Source organism: Mobula birostris, chromosome 10 (genome assembly GCF_030028105.1).
Source record: "Mobula birostris isolate sMobBir1 chromosome 10, sMobBir1.hap1, whole genome shotgun sequence".
In the NCBI taxonomy this organism is placed as follows: Eukaryota; Metazoa; Chordata; class Chondrichthyes; order Myliobatiformes; family Myliobatidae; genus Mobula; species Mobula birostris.
In genome coordinates, this window is record NC_092379.1 from 50,171,643 (window position 1) to 50,183,978 (window position 12,336).

Sequence of the window (12,336 nt, forward strand, 5' to 3'; positions counted from 1 at the left end):
GACTTGGAGGGTGGAAGAGACTCGTTGGCAGGGGCTGTAGGAGACTCGGCGGGTGGAGGAGACTCGTTGGGGGGGGCGGAGGAGGCTCGTTGGAGGGTGGAAGAGACTCGTTGGAGGGGTGGAGGAGACTCGGTGGTGTGGCAGAGGGGACACATTGGGGGGGTGGAGGAGACTCGTTGGGGAGTGGGCGGAGGAGACTCGTTGGTGTGGTGGAGGAGACTCGTTGGGAAGAGGGTGGAGGAGACACATTGGGGGGCGGAGGAAACTGGGGGGTGGAGGAGACTCCTTGGGGAGGGGGTGGAGGAGACTCATTGGGGGGGTGGAAGACACTCGTTGGGAGAGGGTGGAGGAGACTCGTTGAGGGGGTGGAGGAGACTCGTGGGGTGGAGGAGACTCGTGGGGGGTGGAGGAGACTCGTTGGTGGAGTAGAGGAGACTCGGCGGGTGGAGGAGACTCGTTAGAGGGGTGGAGGAGACTCGGGGGGGTGGAGGAGACTGGTTGGGGGTGTGCAGGAGACTCGTTGGGGGGGTGTAGGAGACTCGTTTGGGGGTGTGTAGGGGCCTCGTTGGGGAGGTGGAGGAGACTCGTTGGGGAGGGGGCGGAGGAGACTCGTTGGCGGGGTGAAGGAGTCTCGTTGGTGTGGTGGACGAGTCTCGTGGGGGGGTGGAGGAGACTCGGGGGGTGGAGGAGACTCGTTGGGGGGGTGGAGGATACTCGTTGGGAGGGGGTGGAGGAGACTCGTTGAGGGGGTGGAGGAGTCTCGTTGGGGGAGTGGAGTAGACTCGGGGGGTGGAAGAGACTCGTTGGCAGGGGCTGTAGGAGACTCGGCTGGTGGAGGAGAGTCATTGGGGGGGCGGAGGAGACTCGTTGGAGGGTGGAGGAGACACGTTGGGGGGTGGAGGAGAGTCGGTGGTGTGGCGGAGGAGACTCATTGGGGGGGTGGAGGAGACTCGTTGGGGTGGTGGAGGAGACTCGGCAGGGTGGAGGAGCCTCGTTCGGGGGGGGTGGAGGAGACTCGTTGGGGGGGGTGTAGGAGACTCGTTTGGGGGTGTGTAGGGGCCTCGTTGGGGAGGTGGAGCAGACTCGTTGGAGGGTGGAGGACACTCGTTGAGGGGGTGGAGGAGACTCGTTGGGAGGGTGTGGAGGAGACTCGTTGGGGGGGTGGAGGATACTCGTTGGGAGAGGGTGGAGGGGACTCGTTGAGGGGGTAGAGGAGACTCGTGGGGCGGAGGAGACTCCAGGTGGGTGGAGGAGACTCGTTGGGGGAGTGGAGGAGACTCGTTAGGGGGGTGGAGGAGACTCGTTGGGGTAGTGGAGGAGACTCGTTGGGGGAGTGGAGGAGACTCGTTGGGGAGGGGGTGGAGGAGCCTCGTTGGGGGGCTGGAGGAGACTTGTTGGCGGGGGTGGAGGAGACTCGTTGGTGGGGCGGAGGAGACTTGTTGGGGGTGGAGGAGACTGGTTGGGGGTGTGCAGGAGCCTCGTTGGGGGGCGTAGGGGCCTCGTTGGGGGGTGTAGGGGCCTCGTTGGGGAGGTGGAGGAGACTCGTTGGGGAGGTGGAGGAACCTCGTTGGGGAGCTAGAGGAAACTCGTTGGAGGGGAGGAGACTCGTTGTGGGGGGGGCGGAGGAGACTCATTGGAGGGTGGAGGAGACTCGTTGTGGGGGTGGAGGAGACTCGGTGGGGAGGGGGTGGAGGAGAGTCGTTGGGGGAGTGGAGGAGACTCATTGAGGGGGTGGAGCTCTCTCGTTGGGTGGAAGTGGAGGAGACTTGTTGGGGGGGCGGAGGAGACTCATTGGGGGGAGGAGACTCGCTGGTGGGGCGGAGGAGACTCGTTTGGGGTGTGCAGGAGACTCGTTGGGGGGGTGGAGGTGACTCGTTGAAGGGGGTGGCGGAGACTCGGGAGGGTGGAGGAGTCTCGTTGGGGGGGTGGAGGAGTCTCGTTGGGGGAGTGTAGGAGACTCGTTGGGGGGGTGGAGGAGACTCGGGAGGGTGGAGAGCCTCGTTGGGGAGGTGGAGGAGACTCATTGGGGGAGTGGAGGAGACTCGTTGGGGGGGGTGGAAGAGATTCGTTGGGTGGGGGTGGAGGAGACTCGTTGGGGGAGAGGAGGAGACTCGTTGGGGTAGGGGTGGAGGAGCCTCGTTGGGGGGGTGGAGGAGACTCGTTGGTGGGGCGGAGGAGACTCGTTGGGGGTGGAGGAGACTGGTTGGGGGTGTGCAGGAGCCTCGTTGGGGTGGTGGAGGAGACTCGGGAGGGTGGTGGAGCCTCGTTGGGGGGGTGTAGGAGACTCGTTGGGGGGTGTAGGGGCCTCGTTGAGGAGGTGGAGGAGACTCGTTGGGGAGGTGGAGGAACCTTGTTGGGGAGCTAGAGGAGACTCGTTGGAGGGTGGAGGAGACTCGTTGGGGGTGGAGAAGACTCGGTGGGAAGGGGGTGGAGGAGACTCGTTGGGGGGGTGGAGGATACTCGTTGGGGGGCTGGAGGAGACTCGTTGGGGGGTGAAGGGGCCTCGTTGGGGAGGTGGAGGAACCTCGTTGGGGAGCTAGAGGAGACTCGTTGGAGGGGAGGAGACTCGTTGTGGGGGGGGGGCGGAGGAGACTCATTGGAGGGTGGAGGAGACGTTGTGGGGGTGGAGGAGACTCGGTGGGGAGGGGGTGGAGGAGACTCGGGGGGGTGGAGGATACTCGTTGGGAGAGGGTGGAGGAGACTCGTTGAGGGGGGTAGAGGAGACTCGTTGGGTGGAGGAGACTCGTGGGGGGTGGAGGAGACTCGTTGGGGCAGTGGAGGAGACTCGGCGAGTGGAGGAGACTCGTTAGGGGGGGTGGAGGAGACTCGTTGGGGAGTGGAGGAGACTCGTTGGGGGAGTGGAGGAGACTCGTTGGGGAGGGGCTGGAGGAGCCTCGTTGGGGGGCTGGAGGAGCCTCGTTGGGGGGCTGGAGGAGACTCGCTGGTGGGGCGGAGGAGACTCGTTGGGGGTGGAGGAGACTGGTTGGGGGTGTGCAGTTGCCTCGTTGGGGTGGTGGAGGAGACTCGGGAGGGTGGTGGAGCCTTGTTGGGGGGGTGGAGGAGACTCGTTGGGAGGGTGTAGGAGACTCGTTGGGGGGTGTAGGGGCCTCGTTGGGGAGGTGGGGGAGACTCATTGGGGAGGTGGAGGGGACTCGGTGGGGTGGCGGAGGAGACTCATGGGAGGCGGAGGAGACTCGTTGGTGGGGTGGAGGAGACTTGGCGGGTGGAGGAGACTCGTTTGGGGGGTGGAGGAGACTCCTTGGGGAGGGGATGGAGGAGACTCGGGGGGGTGGAGGAGACTCGTTGGGGAGGGGGCGGAGGAGACTCGTTGGTGGGTGGAGGAGTCTCGGCGGGTGGAGGAGACTCGTTGGAGGGGTGGAGGAGACTCGTTGGGGAGGGGTTGGGGGAGCCTCTTTGGGGGGGTGGAGGAGACTCGTTGGAGGGTGGAGGAGACTCATTGGGGGGGTGGAGGAGACTCGTTGGGGGGGTGGAGGAGAGTCGTTGGGGGGGGTGTGGAGGATACTCGTTGGGAGGGGGTGGAGGAGACTCGTTGAGGGGGTGGAGGAGACTTGTGGGGTGGAGAAGACTCGTGCGGGGGTGGAGTAGACTCGTTGGGGAGTGGGCGGAGGAGACTCGTTGGCAGAGTGGAGCAGACTCGAGGGGTGGAGGAGATTCGTGGGAGGGGTGAGGAGAATCGTTGGGGAGGTGGAGGAGACTCGTTGGGGAGGGGGTGGAAGAGACTCGGGAGGGTGGAGGAGAATCGGGGGGTGTGGATGAGACTCATTGGGGGAGGTGAGGAGACTCGTTGGGGAGGGGGTGGAGCAGACTGGTTGGGGGAGTGGAGGATACTCGTTGGAGGGTGTAGGAGACTCTTTAGGGGGGTGGAGGAGACTCGCGAGGGTGGAGAGCCTCGTTGGGGAGGTGGAGGAGACTCGTTGGAAGGAAGGAGACTCGTTGTAGGGGGTGGGGGAGACTCGTTGGAGGGTGGAGGAGACTCGTTGGGAGGGTGTGGAGGAGACTCGTTGGGTTGGTGGAGGAGACTCGGTTGGTGGAGGACGCTCGTTGAGGGGGGTGGAAGAGACTCGTTGGGAGGGTGTGGAGGAGACTCGTTGGGGGGAGTGGAGGAGACTCGTTGGGTGGGTGGAGGAGATTCGTTGGGAGGGGGTGGAGGAGACTCGTTGGGGGTGTGGAGCAGACTGGTTGGGGGGGTTGGAGGAGATTGGGGGGGTGGAGGAGACTCGTTGGGGGTGTGGAGCAGACTGGTTGGGGGGGTTGGAGGAGATTAGGGGAGGGGTGGAGGAGACTCGGCGGGTGGAGGAGACTCCTTGGGGGGGTTGAAGGAGACTCGGGGGGGGGGGGTGAAGGAGACTCGTTGGGGGAGTGGAGGAGACTCGTTCGGGAGGGGGTGGAGGAGACTCGTTGGGGGGGGTGGAAGACACTCGTTGGGAGAGGGTGGAGGAGACTCGTTGAGGGGGTGGAGGAGACTCGTGGGGTGGAGGAGAATCGTGGGGGGTGGAGGAGACTCGTTGGGGGGAGTGGAGGAGACTCGGCGGGTGGAGGAGACTCGCGGGGTGGAGGAGACTCGTTGGAGAGGGGGTGGAGGAAACTAGTTGGGGGGGGTGGAGGATACTCGCTGGGAGGGGTGGAGGAGTCTCGTTGAAGGGGTAGAGGAGACTCGTGGGGTGGAGGAGACTCGTGGGGGGTAGAGGAGACCCGTTGGGGGAGTGGAGGAGACTCGGGGGGTGGAAGAGACTCGTTGGCAGTTGGTGGAGGAGACTCGGCGGGTGGAGGAGACTCGTTGGGGGGTGAAGGAGGTTCGGGGGGTGGAGGAGACTCGTTGGGGAGGGGGCGGAGGAGACTCGTTGGCGGGGGTGGAGGAGACTCGTGGGGGGGTGGAGGAGACTCGTTGGGCAGAGGGTGGAGAAGACTCGTTGGAGGGTGAGGGAGACTCGTTGGGGAGGGGTGGAGGAGAGGTCGTTGGGGGAGTGGAGGAGACTCATTGAGGGGGGTGGAGCTCTCTCGTTGGGTGGAAGTGGAGGAGACTCGTTGGGGGGGCGGAGGAGACTCATTGGGGGGAGGAGACTCGCTGGTGGGGCGGAGGAGACTCGTTTGGGGTGTGCAGGAGACTCGTTGGGGGGGTGGAGGTGACTCGTTGAAGGGGGTGGCGGAGACTCGGGAGGGTGGAGGAGTCTCGTTGGGGGGGTGGAGGAGTCTCGTTGGGGGAGTGTAGGAGACTCGTTGGGGGGGTGGAGGAGACTCGGGAGGGTGGAGAGCCTCGTTGGGGAGGTGGAGGAGACTCATTGGGGGAGTGGAGGAGACTCGTTGGGGGGGGGTGGAAGAGATTCGTTGGGTGGGGGTGGAGGAGACTCGTTGGGGGAGAGGAGGAGACTCGTTGGGGTAGGGGTGGAGGAGCCTCGTTGGGGGGGTGGAGGAGACTCGTTGGTGGGGCGGAGGAGACTGGTTGGGGGTGTGCAGGAGACTCGTCGGGGTGGTGGAGAAGACTCGTGGGGTGGAGGAGACTCGTGGGGGATGGAGGAGACTCGTTGGGGGAGTGGAGGAGACTCGGGGGGTGGAGGAGACTCGTTGGGGGAGTGGAGGAGACTCGTAACGGGGGTGGAGGAGACTCGGGGGGTGGAGGAGACTGGTTCGGGGGTGGAGGAGACTGGTTGGTGGGGCGGTGGAGACTCGTTGGTGTTGGAGGAGACTCGTTGAAGCGGGGTGGAGGAGACTCGTTGGGGAGGGGTTGAAGGAGACTCGTTGGGGGGGGGTGGAGGATCGTTGGGAGGGGGCGGAGGATACTCATTGGGGAGGGGGTGGAGGAGACTCGGGAGGGTGGAGGAGACTCGGGGGGGGGTGGAGGAGACTCGTTGGGGGAGTGGAGGAGACTCGTTGGGGAGGGGGTGGAGGAGAATCGTTGAGGGGGTGGAGGAGACTCTTTGGGGGAGCGGAGGAGACTCGCAGGGTGGAAGAGACTCGTTGGCAGGGGCTGTAGGAGACTCGGCGGGTGGAGGAGACTCGTTGGGGGGGCGGAGGAGGCTCGTTGGAGGGTGGAAGAGACTCGTTGGGGGGGTGGAGGAGACTCGGTGGTGTGGCAGAGGAGACACATTGGGGGTGTGGAGGAGACTCGTTGGGGAGGGGGCGGAGGAGACTCGTTGGTGGGTGGAGGAGTCTCGGCGGGTGGAGGAGACTCGTTGGAGGGGTGGAGGAGACTCGTTGGGGAGGGGTTGGGGGAGCCTCTTTGGGGGGGTGGAGGAGACTCGTTGGAGGGTGGAGGAGACTCATTGGGGGGGTGGAGGAGACTCGTTGGGGGGGTGGAGGAGAGTCGTTGGGGGGGGTGTGGAGGATACTCGTTGGGAGGGGGTGGAGGAGACTCGGTGGGGTGGAAGAGACTGGTTGAGTGGGTGGAGGAGACTCGTTGGGCAGAGGGTGGGGGCGACTTGTTTGGGGGGTGGAGGAGACTCGTTGGGGAGGGTGTGGAGGAAACTCGTAGCAGGGGTGGAGGAGACTCGGGAGGTGGAGGAGACTCGTTGTGGGGGTGTAGGAAACTCGTTGGTGAGGGTGTGGAAGAAACTCGTAGCTGGGGTGGAGGAGACTAGTTCGGGGGTGGAGGAGACTGGTTGGGGGGGCGGTGGAGACTCGTTGGTGTTGGAGGAGACTTGTTGAAGAGAGGTGGAGGAGACTCGTTGTGGGGTGTAGGAGACTCAGTGGCGGGGTGGAGGAGACTCGTTGGGAGGGGGTGGAGGAGACTCGGGGGGTGGAGGATCGTTGGGAGGTGGCGGAGGATACTCGTTGGGGGGGCGGGGAAGACTCTTTGGGGAGGGGGTGAAGGAGACGTTGGGGGGGTAGAGGAGACACGTTGGCGGGTGGAGAAGACGCGGTGGTGTGGAGGAGACTCATTGGGAGGGGGAGAAGGAGACTCGTTGGGGGAGTGGTGGAGACTCGTTGGAGGGGGTGGAGGAGACTCATTGGGGAGTGGAAGAGACTCGTTGTGGGGGTGGGGGAGACTGGTTTGAGGGGTTGGAGGAGACTCAGGGGGGTGGAGGAGACTCATTGGGGGAGTCGAGGAGACCCGTTGGGGGAGTCGAGGAGACCCGTTGGGGAGGGGATGAAGGAGACTCGTTGAGGGGGTGGAGGAGACTCGTGGGGTGGTGGAGACTCGTGGGGGGTGGAGGAGACTCGTTGGGGGAGTGGAGGAGACTTGGGGGGTGGAAGAGACTCGTTGGCAGGTGGTGGAGGAGACTCGGCGGGTGGAGGAGACTCGTTGGGTGGTGGAGGAGACTCGGAGGGTGGAGGAGACTCGTTGGGGAGGGGGCAGAGGTGATTCGTTGGCGGGGTGGAGGAGACTCGTTGGTGGGGTGGAGGAGACTCGTGGGGGGGTGACTGAGACTCGTTGGGGAGGTGGAGGAAACTCGTTGGGGAGGGGGTGGAGGAGACTCGGGGAGGCGGAGGAGACTCGTGGGGGTGGAGGAGACTTGTTGGGGAGGGGGTGGAGGAGACTCGGGGGGGTGGAGGAGACTCGTTGGGGGAGTGGAGGAGACTCCGGGGGTGGAAGAGACTCGTTTGCAGGGGGTGGAGGAGATTGGGCGGGTGGAGGAGACTCATTGGGGAGTGGAAGAGACTCGTTGTGGGGGTGGAGCAGACTCGTGGGGGTGGAGGAGACTCGTTGGGGGGGTGGAGGGTACTCGTTGGGAGGGGGTGGAGGAGACTCATTGAGGGGGTGGAGGAGACTCATTGAGGGGGTAGAGGAGACTCGGGTGGAGGAGACTCGTGGGGGTGGAGGAGACTCGTTGGGGGAGTGGAGGAGACCCGCGGGGTGGAGGAGCATCGGGAGGTGGAGGAGACTCGTGGGGGGGGGGGTGGTGGAGGAGACTCGTTGGGGAGGTGGAGGAGACTCTTTAGGTAGTGGGTGGCGGAGACTTGGCGGGTTGAGGAGACTCGTTGGGAGGGGGTGGAGGATACTCGTTGGGGGAGTGGAGGAGACTCGTTGGCGAGGGGGTGGAGGAAACTCGTTGGGGGGTGGAGGATACTCGTTGGGAGGAGGTGGAGAAGACTCGTTGAGGGGGTGGTGGGGACTCGCGGAGTGGAGGAGACTCGTGGGGGTGGAAGAGGCTCGTTGGGGGAGTGGAGGAGACTCGAGGGGTGGAGGAACCTCGGCGGGTGGAGGAGACTCGTTGGGGGGGTGGAGGAGACTCGGAGGGTGGAGCAGACTCGTTTGGGGAGTGGAGGAGACTCGTTGGGGAGGGGGTGGAGGAGGCTCGTTGGGGGGTTGGAGGAGACTCGTTGGGGAGGGGGTATGGGAGGAGACTCAATGAGGGGGCGGAGGAGACTCGGGGGGTTGAGGAGACTTGTTGGGGAGGGCGTGGAGGAGACTCGTTGAGGGGGTGAAGGAGACTAGGGGGGTGGAGGAGACTCGTGAGGGGGTGGAGGAGACTCGTTGGGGAGAGGGTGGAGTAGACTCGTTGGGGGAGTGGAGGAGACTTGTTGAGGGCGTGAAGGAGACTCGTTGGGGAGGGTGTGGAAGAGATTCTTAGCAGGGGTGGAGGAGACTCGGGGGGTGGCGGAGACTCGTTGTGGGGGTGTAGGAGACTCGCTGGTGAGGGTGTGGAGGAGCCTCGTAGCGGGGGTGGAGGAGACTCGGGGGGTGGAGGAGACTCGTTGGAGCGGGGTGGAGGAGACTCGTTAGGGGGGGCGGAGGAGACTCTTCGGGGAGGGGGTGAAGGAGACTCGTTGGGGGGGTGGAGGAGACTCGTTGGGGGGTGGAGAAGATGCGGGGTGGGTGGAGGAGACTCATTGGGAGGTGGCGCACGAGACTCGTTGGGGTGGAGTGGAGGAAGCTCGTTGGGGGGGGCGGAGGAGTGTCGTTGGGGGGCGGAGGAGACTCGTGGGGGTGGAGGAGACTCGTTGGGAGGGGGTGGAGGAGACTCTTTGGAGGGGCTGGAGGAGACTCGTTGGAGGGGTGGTGGAGACTCGTTGGGGGTGTGGAGGAGACTCGTTGGGGAGTGGAGGAGACTCGTTGTTGGGGTGGATGTGGTTGGGGACTGTTAACAGAAGTGGGTCGGTGTCCAGTTGTGGACAGTGGGTGGGTTGAAGGATTAAAGTTTGAGATGGGGGGAGGTGGTTTAGTCGGAGGAAATGTGTTCCCGTGTAGAGCCGGGGCAATCTGGAATACAGTTAGTTTCTGCAGGGTCGTATATCACTGCAGTTTCTGCAAGGGGGTGCAAACACTGGTGACAGTAGGTGGGATGGGGAGTGATGGGACGGGCTGTGGCAGACATGGATGAGATGGGGACAGTGGGCACGGAGTCAGAGTCAGACAGCAGGGAAAGAGGCCACTCAGCCCAACACATCCATGCTGACCCCGTAGCCTACCTGAACAAGTCTCTCTTCCCGCATCCTCTGCTATCCATGTACCTGTCCAAGTGGCTTTTGAAGGTGATTGTTCCCACCTCCACCTCCTCCTCAAGCAGCTTATTCCACATAGCCACCTCCCTCTGGGTCAAACTGTTGTCCCTCAGGTCCCTTCATAACCACTCTCTTCTCACCTTAAACCTGAGTCCTCTAGTTTAATTCTCCCCTATCCTGGGGCAGAAAGACTGAGTGTGTTCACCCTGTCTCTGTCCCTCATGATTTTGTCCACCGCAATCTCCTACACTCCAAGGAATCAAGTCAATATAACTCAATCCCTCGTGTCCTGAAAACATCCTCGTAAATCACTTCTGCACCCTTTCCAGCCACACGGATTCTTGCCTCTCGGCAGGTGGGACATACACACAGACACACACACACACACACACACACACACACACACACACACTCACACAGTCACACACTCACACACACACATACACACTCACACACACTCACACAAAGACACACACTCACACACACTCACACAAACACACCCCCGCCCTCTCCCCTTTGCACTCTTAGCCCTCTTTGCCCTATTACACCTCTTACCCCCACTTACCTCCCATCTCCCTTCTCCCATCAACCCTCGCACCAACTCCCCTGCCTCTCCCCATCTCCCCTGCCTCCTTCCCCTCCCCCTCACCATCCCTCTGCCCCTGTCCATCCCTCCCCTTCACCCCTCTCAACCCTCTCCCCTTCCATCAGTCTCCCCTCTCCATCCTTCACCAGTCTCCCTCCCCCCGTCTCCCTCCCTCTCCGTCTTCCTCCCCCGTCTTTCTCCCCATCTCCCCCCACTATCACCCCTTCCCTTCGTCCCCACTGTCTTCCCAACACCCTCCCCACCCTCTCTCCCGCGCTCTCCTCACCCTCCCTGCCACTCTCTGCCCCTGCGCTCTCTTTCCCCCGACCCTCTGTCGGTTTTCATTAACCCTGTGACGATGTATTCATTTTCCCCTCTCTCTTCCCCTCAGCGAATTGCCCGCCTCCTCCGCCACCCCCTGGACAAATGGGAATACCTGGCAGCAGTTACGGTGAGAGCTACCATTTCTCGTGTCTCCCTGTCACTCCCTCCTCCCTCCCTCCCTCCTTCTCCATCTCCCTGCCAACCTCCGCCTCCCAAATACCTCCTGCCCCCTTCTTGTGCCCCCTTCTCGCCCTGCATTTCTCACCGCTTTCCCACTCACCCCATTCTTGCCTCCCCCTTCTCGTCCCCCCACATCTCGGAACCACCCTTCTTGGACCCCCACCTCGAACCACCTCTCTCGAACCATCCCTTTCGAAACCCTATCCTCTCCACCTTTTCCCCTTTCCCCCTTCTTGACCACCCCCTTAAACCCCCCTCGAACCCCCACCTCTCCCCCTCTTCCCCTCTCCCCACTTCTTGACCACCCTACTCGCTTCCTAACTCGCCCCCTCTAATTGCCCCCCTTCTCACTCCCCCACCCCCCCCCGTGAAAGCTCCGTGCGCTTTCAGTGGATCAGGGTAACGGAGGGATCCCAGTTGATTGGTTTGGGGAGGGGTTGGAGGAGACTCGGGGGGTTGGAGGAGCCTCGTTGTGGGGGTGGAGGAGACTCGTTGGGGGTGCGGAGGAGACTCGGGCGGGGTGGAGGAAACTCGTTGGGAGGTGGAGGAGACTCGGGGGGGGGGTGGAGGAGACTCGTTGGGGAGCGGGTGGAGGAGACTCGGGGGGTTGGAGTAGACTCGTTTGGGGGGGTTGGAGGAGACTCGTTGGGGGGGCGGAGGAGACTCGTTGGGGGGTGGAGGAGACTCGTTGGAGGGGTGGAGGAGACTCGCTGGGGAGTGGTGGAGACTCTTTGGGAGGGGGTGGAGGAGACTCGTTGGGGGGCTGGAGGAGACTCGTTGAGGGGTGGAGGAGACTCATTGAGGGGTGGAGGAGACTCGTTGGGGTGTGGAGGAGACTCATTGAGGGGGCGGAGGAGACTCGTTGGGGAGGGGTTGAAGCAGACTCGTTGGGGGGGTGGAGGATCGTTGGGAGGGGGCGGAGGATACTCGTTGGGGAGGGGGTGGAGGAGACTCGGTGGGGGTGGAGGAGACTCGTTGGGGGAGTGGAGGAGACTCGTTGGGGAGGGGGTGGAGGAGAATCGTTGGGGGGGTGGAGGATACTCGTTGGGAGGGGGTGGAGGAGACTCGTTGAGGGGGTGGAGGAGACTCGGGGGAGTGGAGGAGACTTGCAGCGTGGAAGAGACTCGTTGGCAGGGCCTGTAGGAGACACGGCGGGTGGAAGAGACTCGTTGCGGGGGCGGAGGAGGCTCGTTGGAGGGTGGAAGAGACTCGTTGGGGGGGTGGAGGAGACTCAGTGGTGTGGCAGAGGGGACACATTGGGGGGGTGGAGGAGACTCGTTGGGGAGGGGGCGGAGGAGACTCGTTGGTGGGGTGGAGGAGACTCGTTGGGAAGAGGGTGGAGGAGACACATTGGGGGGCGGAGGAAACTGGGGGGTGGAGGAGACTCCTTGGGGGGAGTGGAGGAGACTCGTTGGGGAGGGGGTGGAGGAGACTCATTGGGGGGGTGGAAGACACTCGTTGGGAGAGGGTGGAGGAGACTCGTTGAAGGGGTGGAGGAGACTCGTGGGGTGGAGGAGACTCGTGGGGGGTGGAGGAGACTCGTTGGGGGAGTAGAGGAGACTTGGCGGGTGGAGGAGACTCGTTAGAGGGGTGGAGGAGACTCGGGGGGGTGGAGGAGACTGGTTGGGGGTGTGCAGGAGACTCGTTGGGGAGGTGGAGGTGACTCGTTGGGGAGGGGGCGGAGGAGACTCGTTGGCGGGGTGAAGGAGTCTCGTTGGTGGGGTGGAGGAGTCTCGTGGGGGGGTGGAGGAGACTCGTGGGGGGGTGGAGGAGACTCGTGGGGGAGTGGAGGAGACTCGTAGAGGAAGGAGGTGGAGGAGACTCGTTGGGGGGGTGGAGGATAC

General features: G+C 63.7%; 1 protein-coding gene across 1 annotated transcript in view; it reads left to right on the plus strand.

Moving 5' to 3' along the window:
* Window positions 1–12,336, plus strand: part of LOC140203673 (uncharacterized) — a 76,190-nt gene that overhangs the window by 21,076 nt on the left and 42,778 nt on the right. The window contains exon 4 of the mRNA XM_072269721.1: window positions 10,380–10,439. Within this exon, the coding sequence (XP_072125822.1) occupies window positions 10,380–10,439 (60 nt within the window). The remainder of the gene's footprint in view (window positions 1–10,379; window positions 10,440–12,336) is intronic.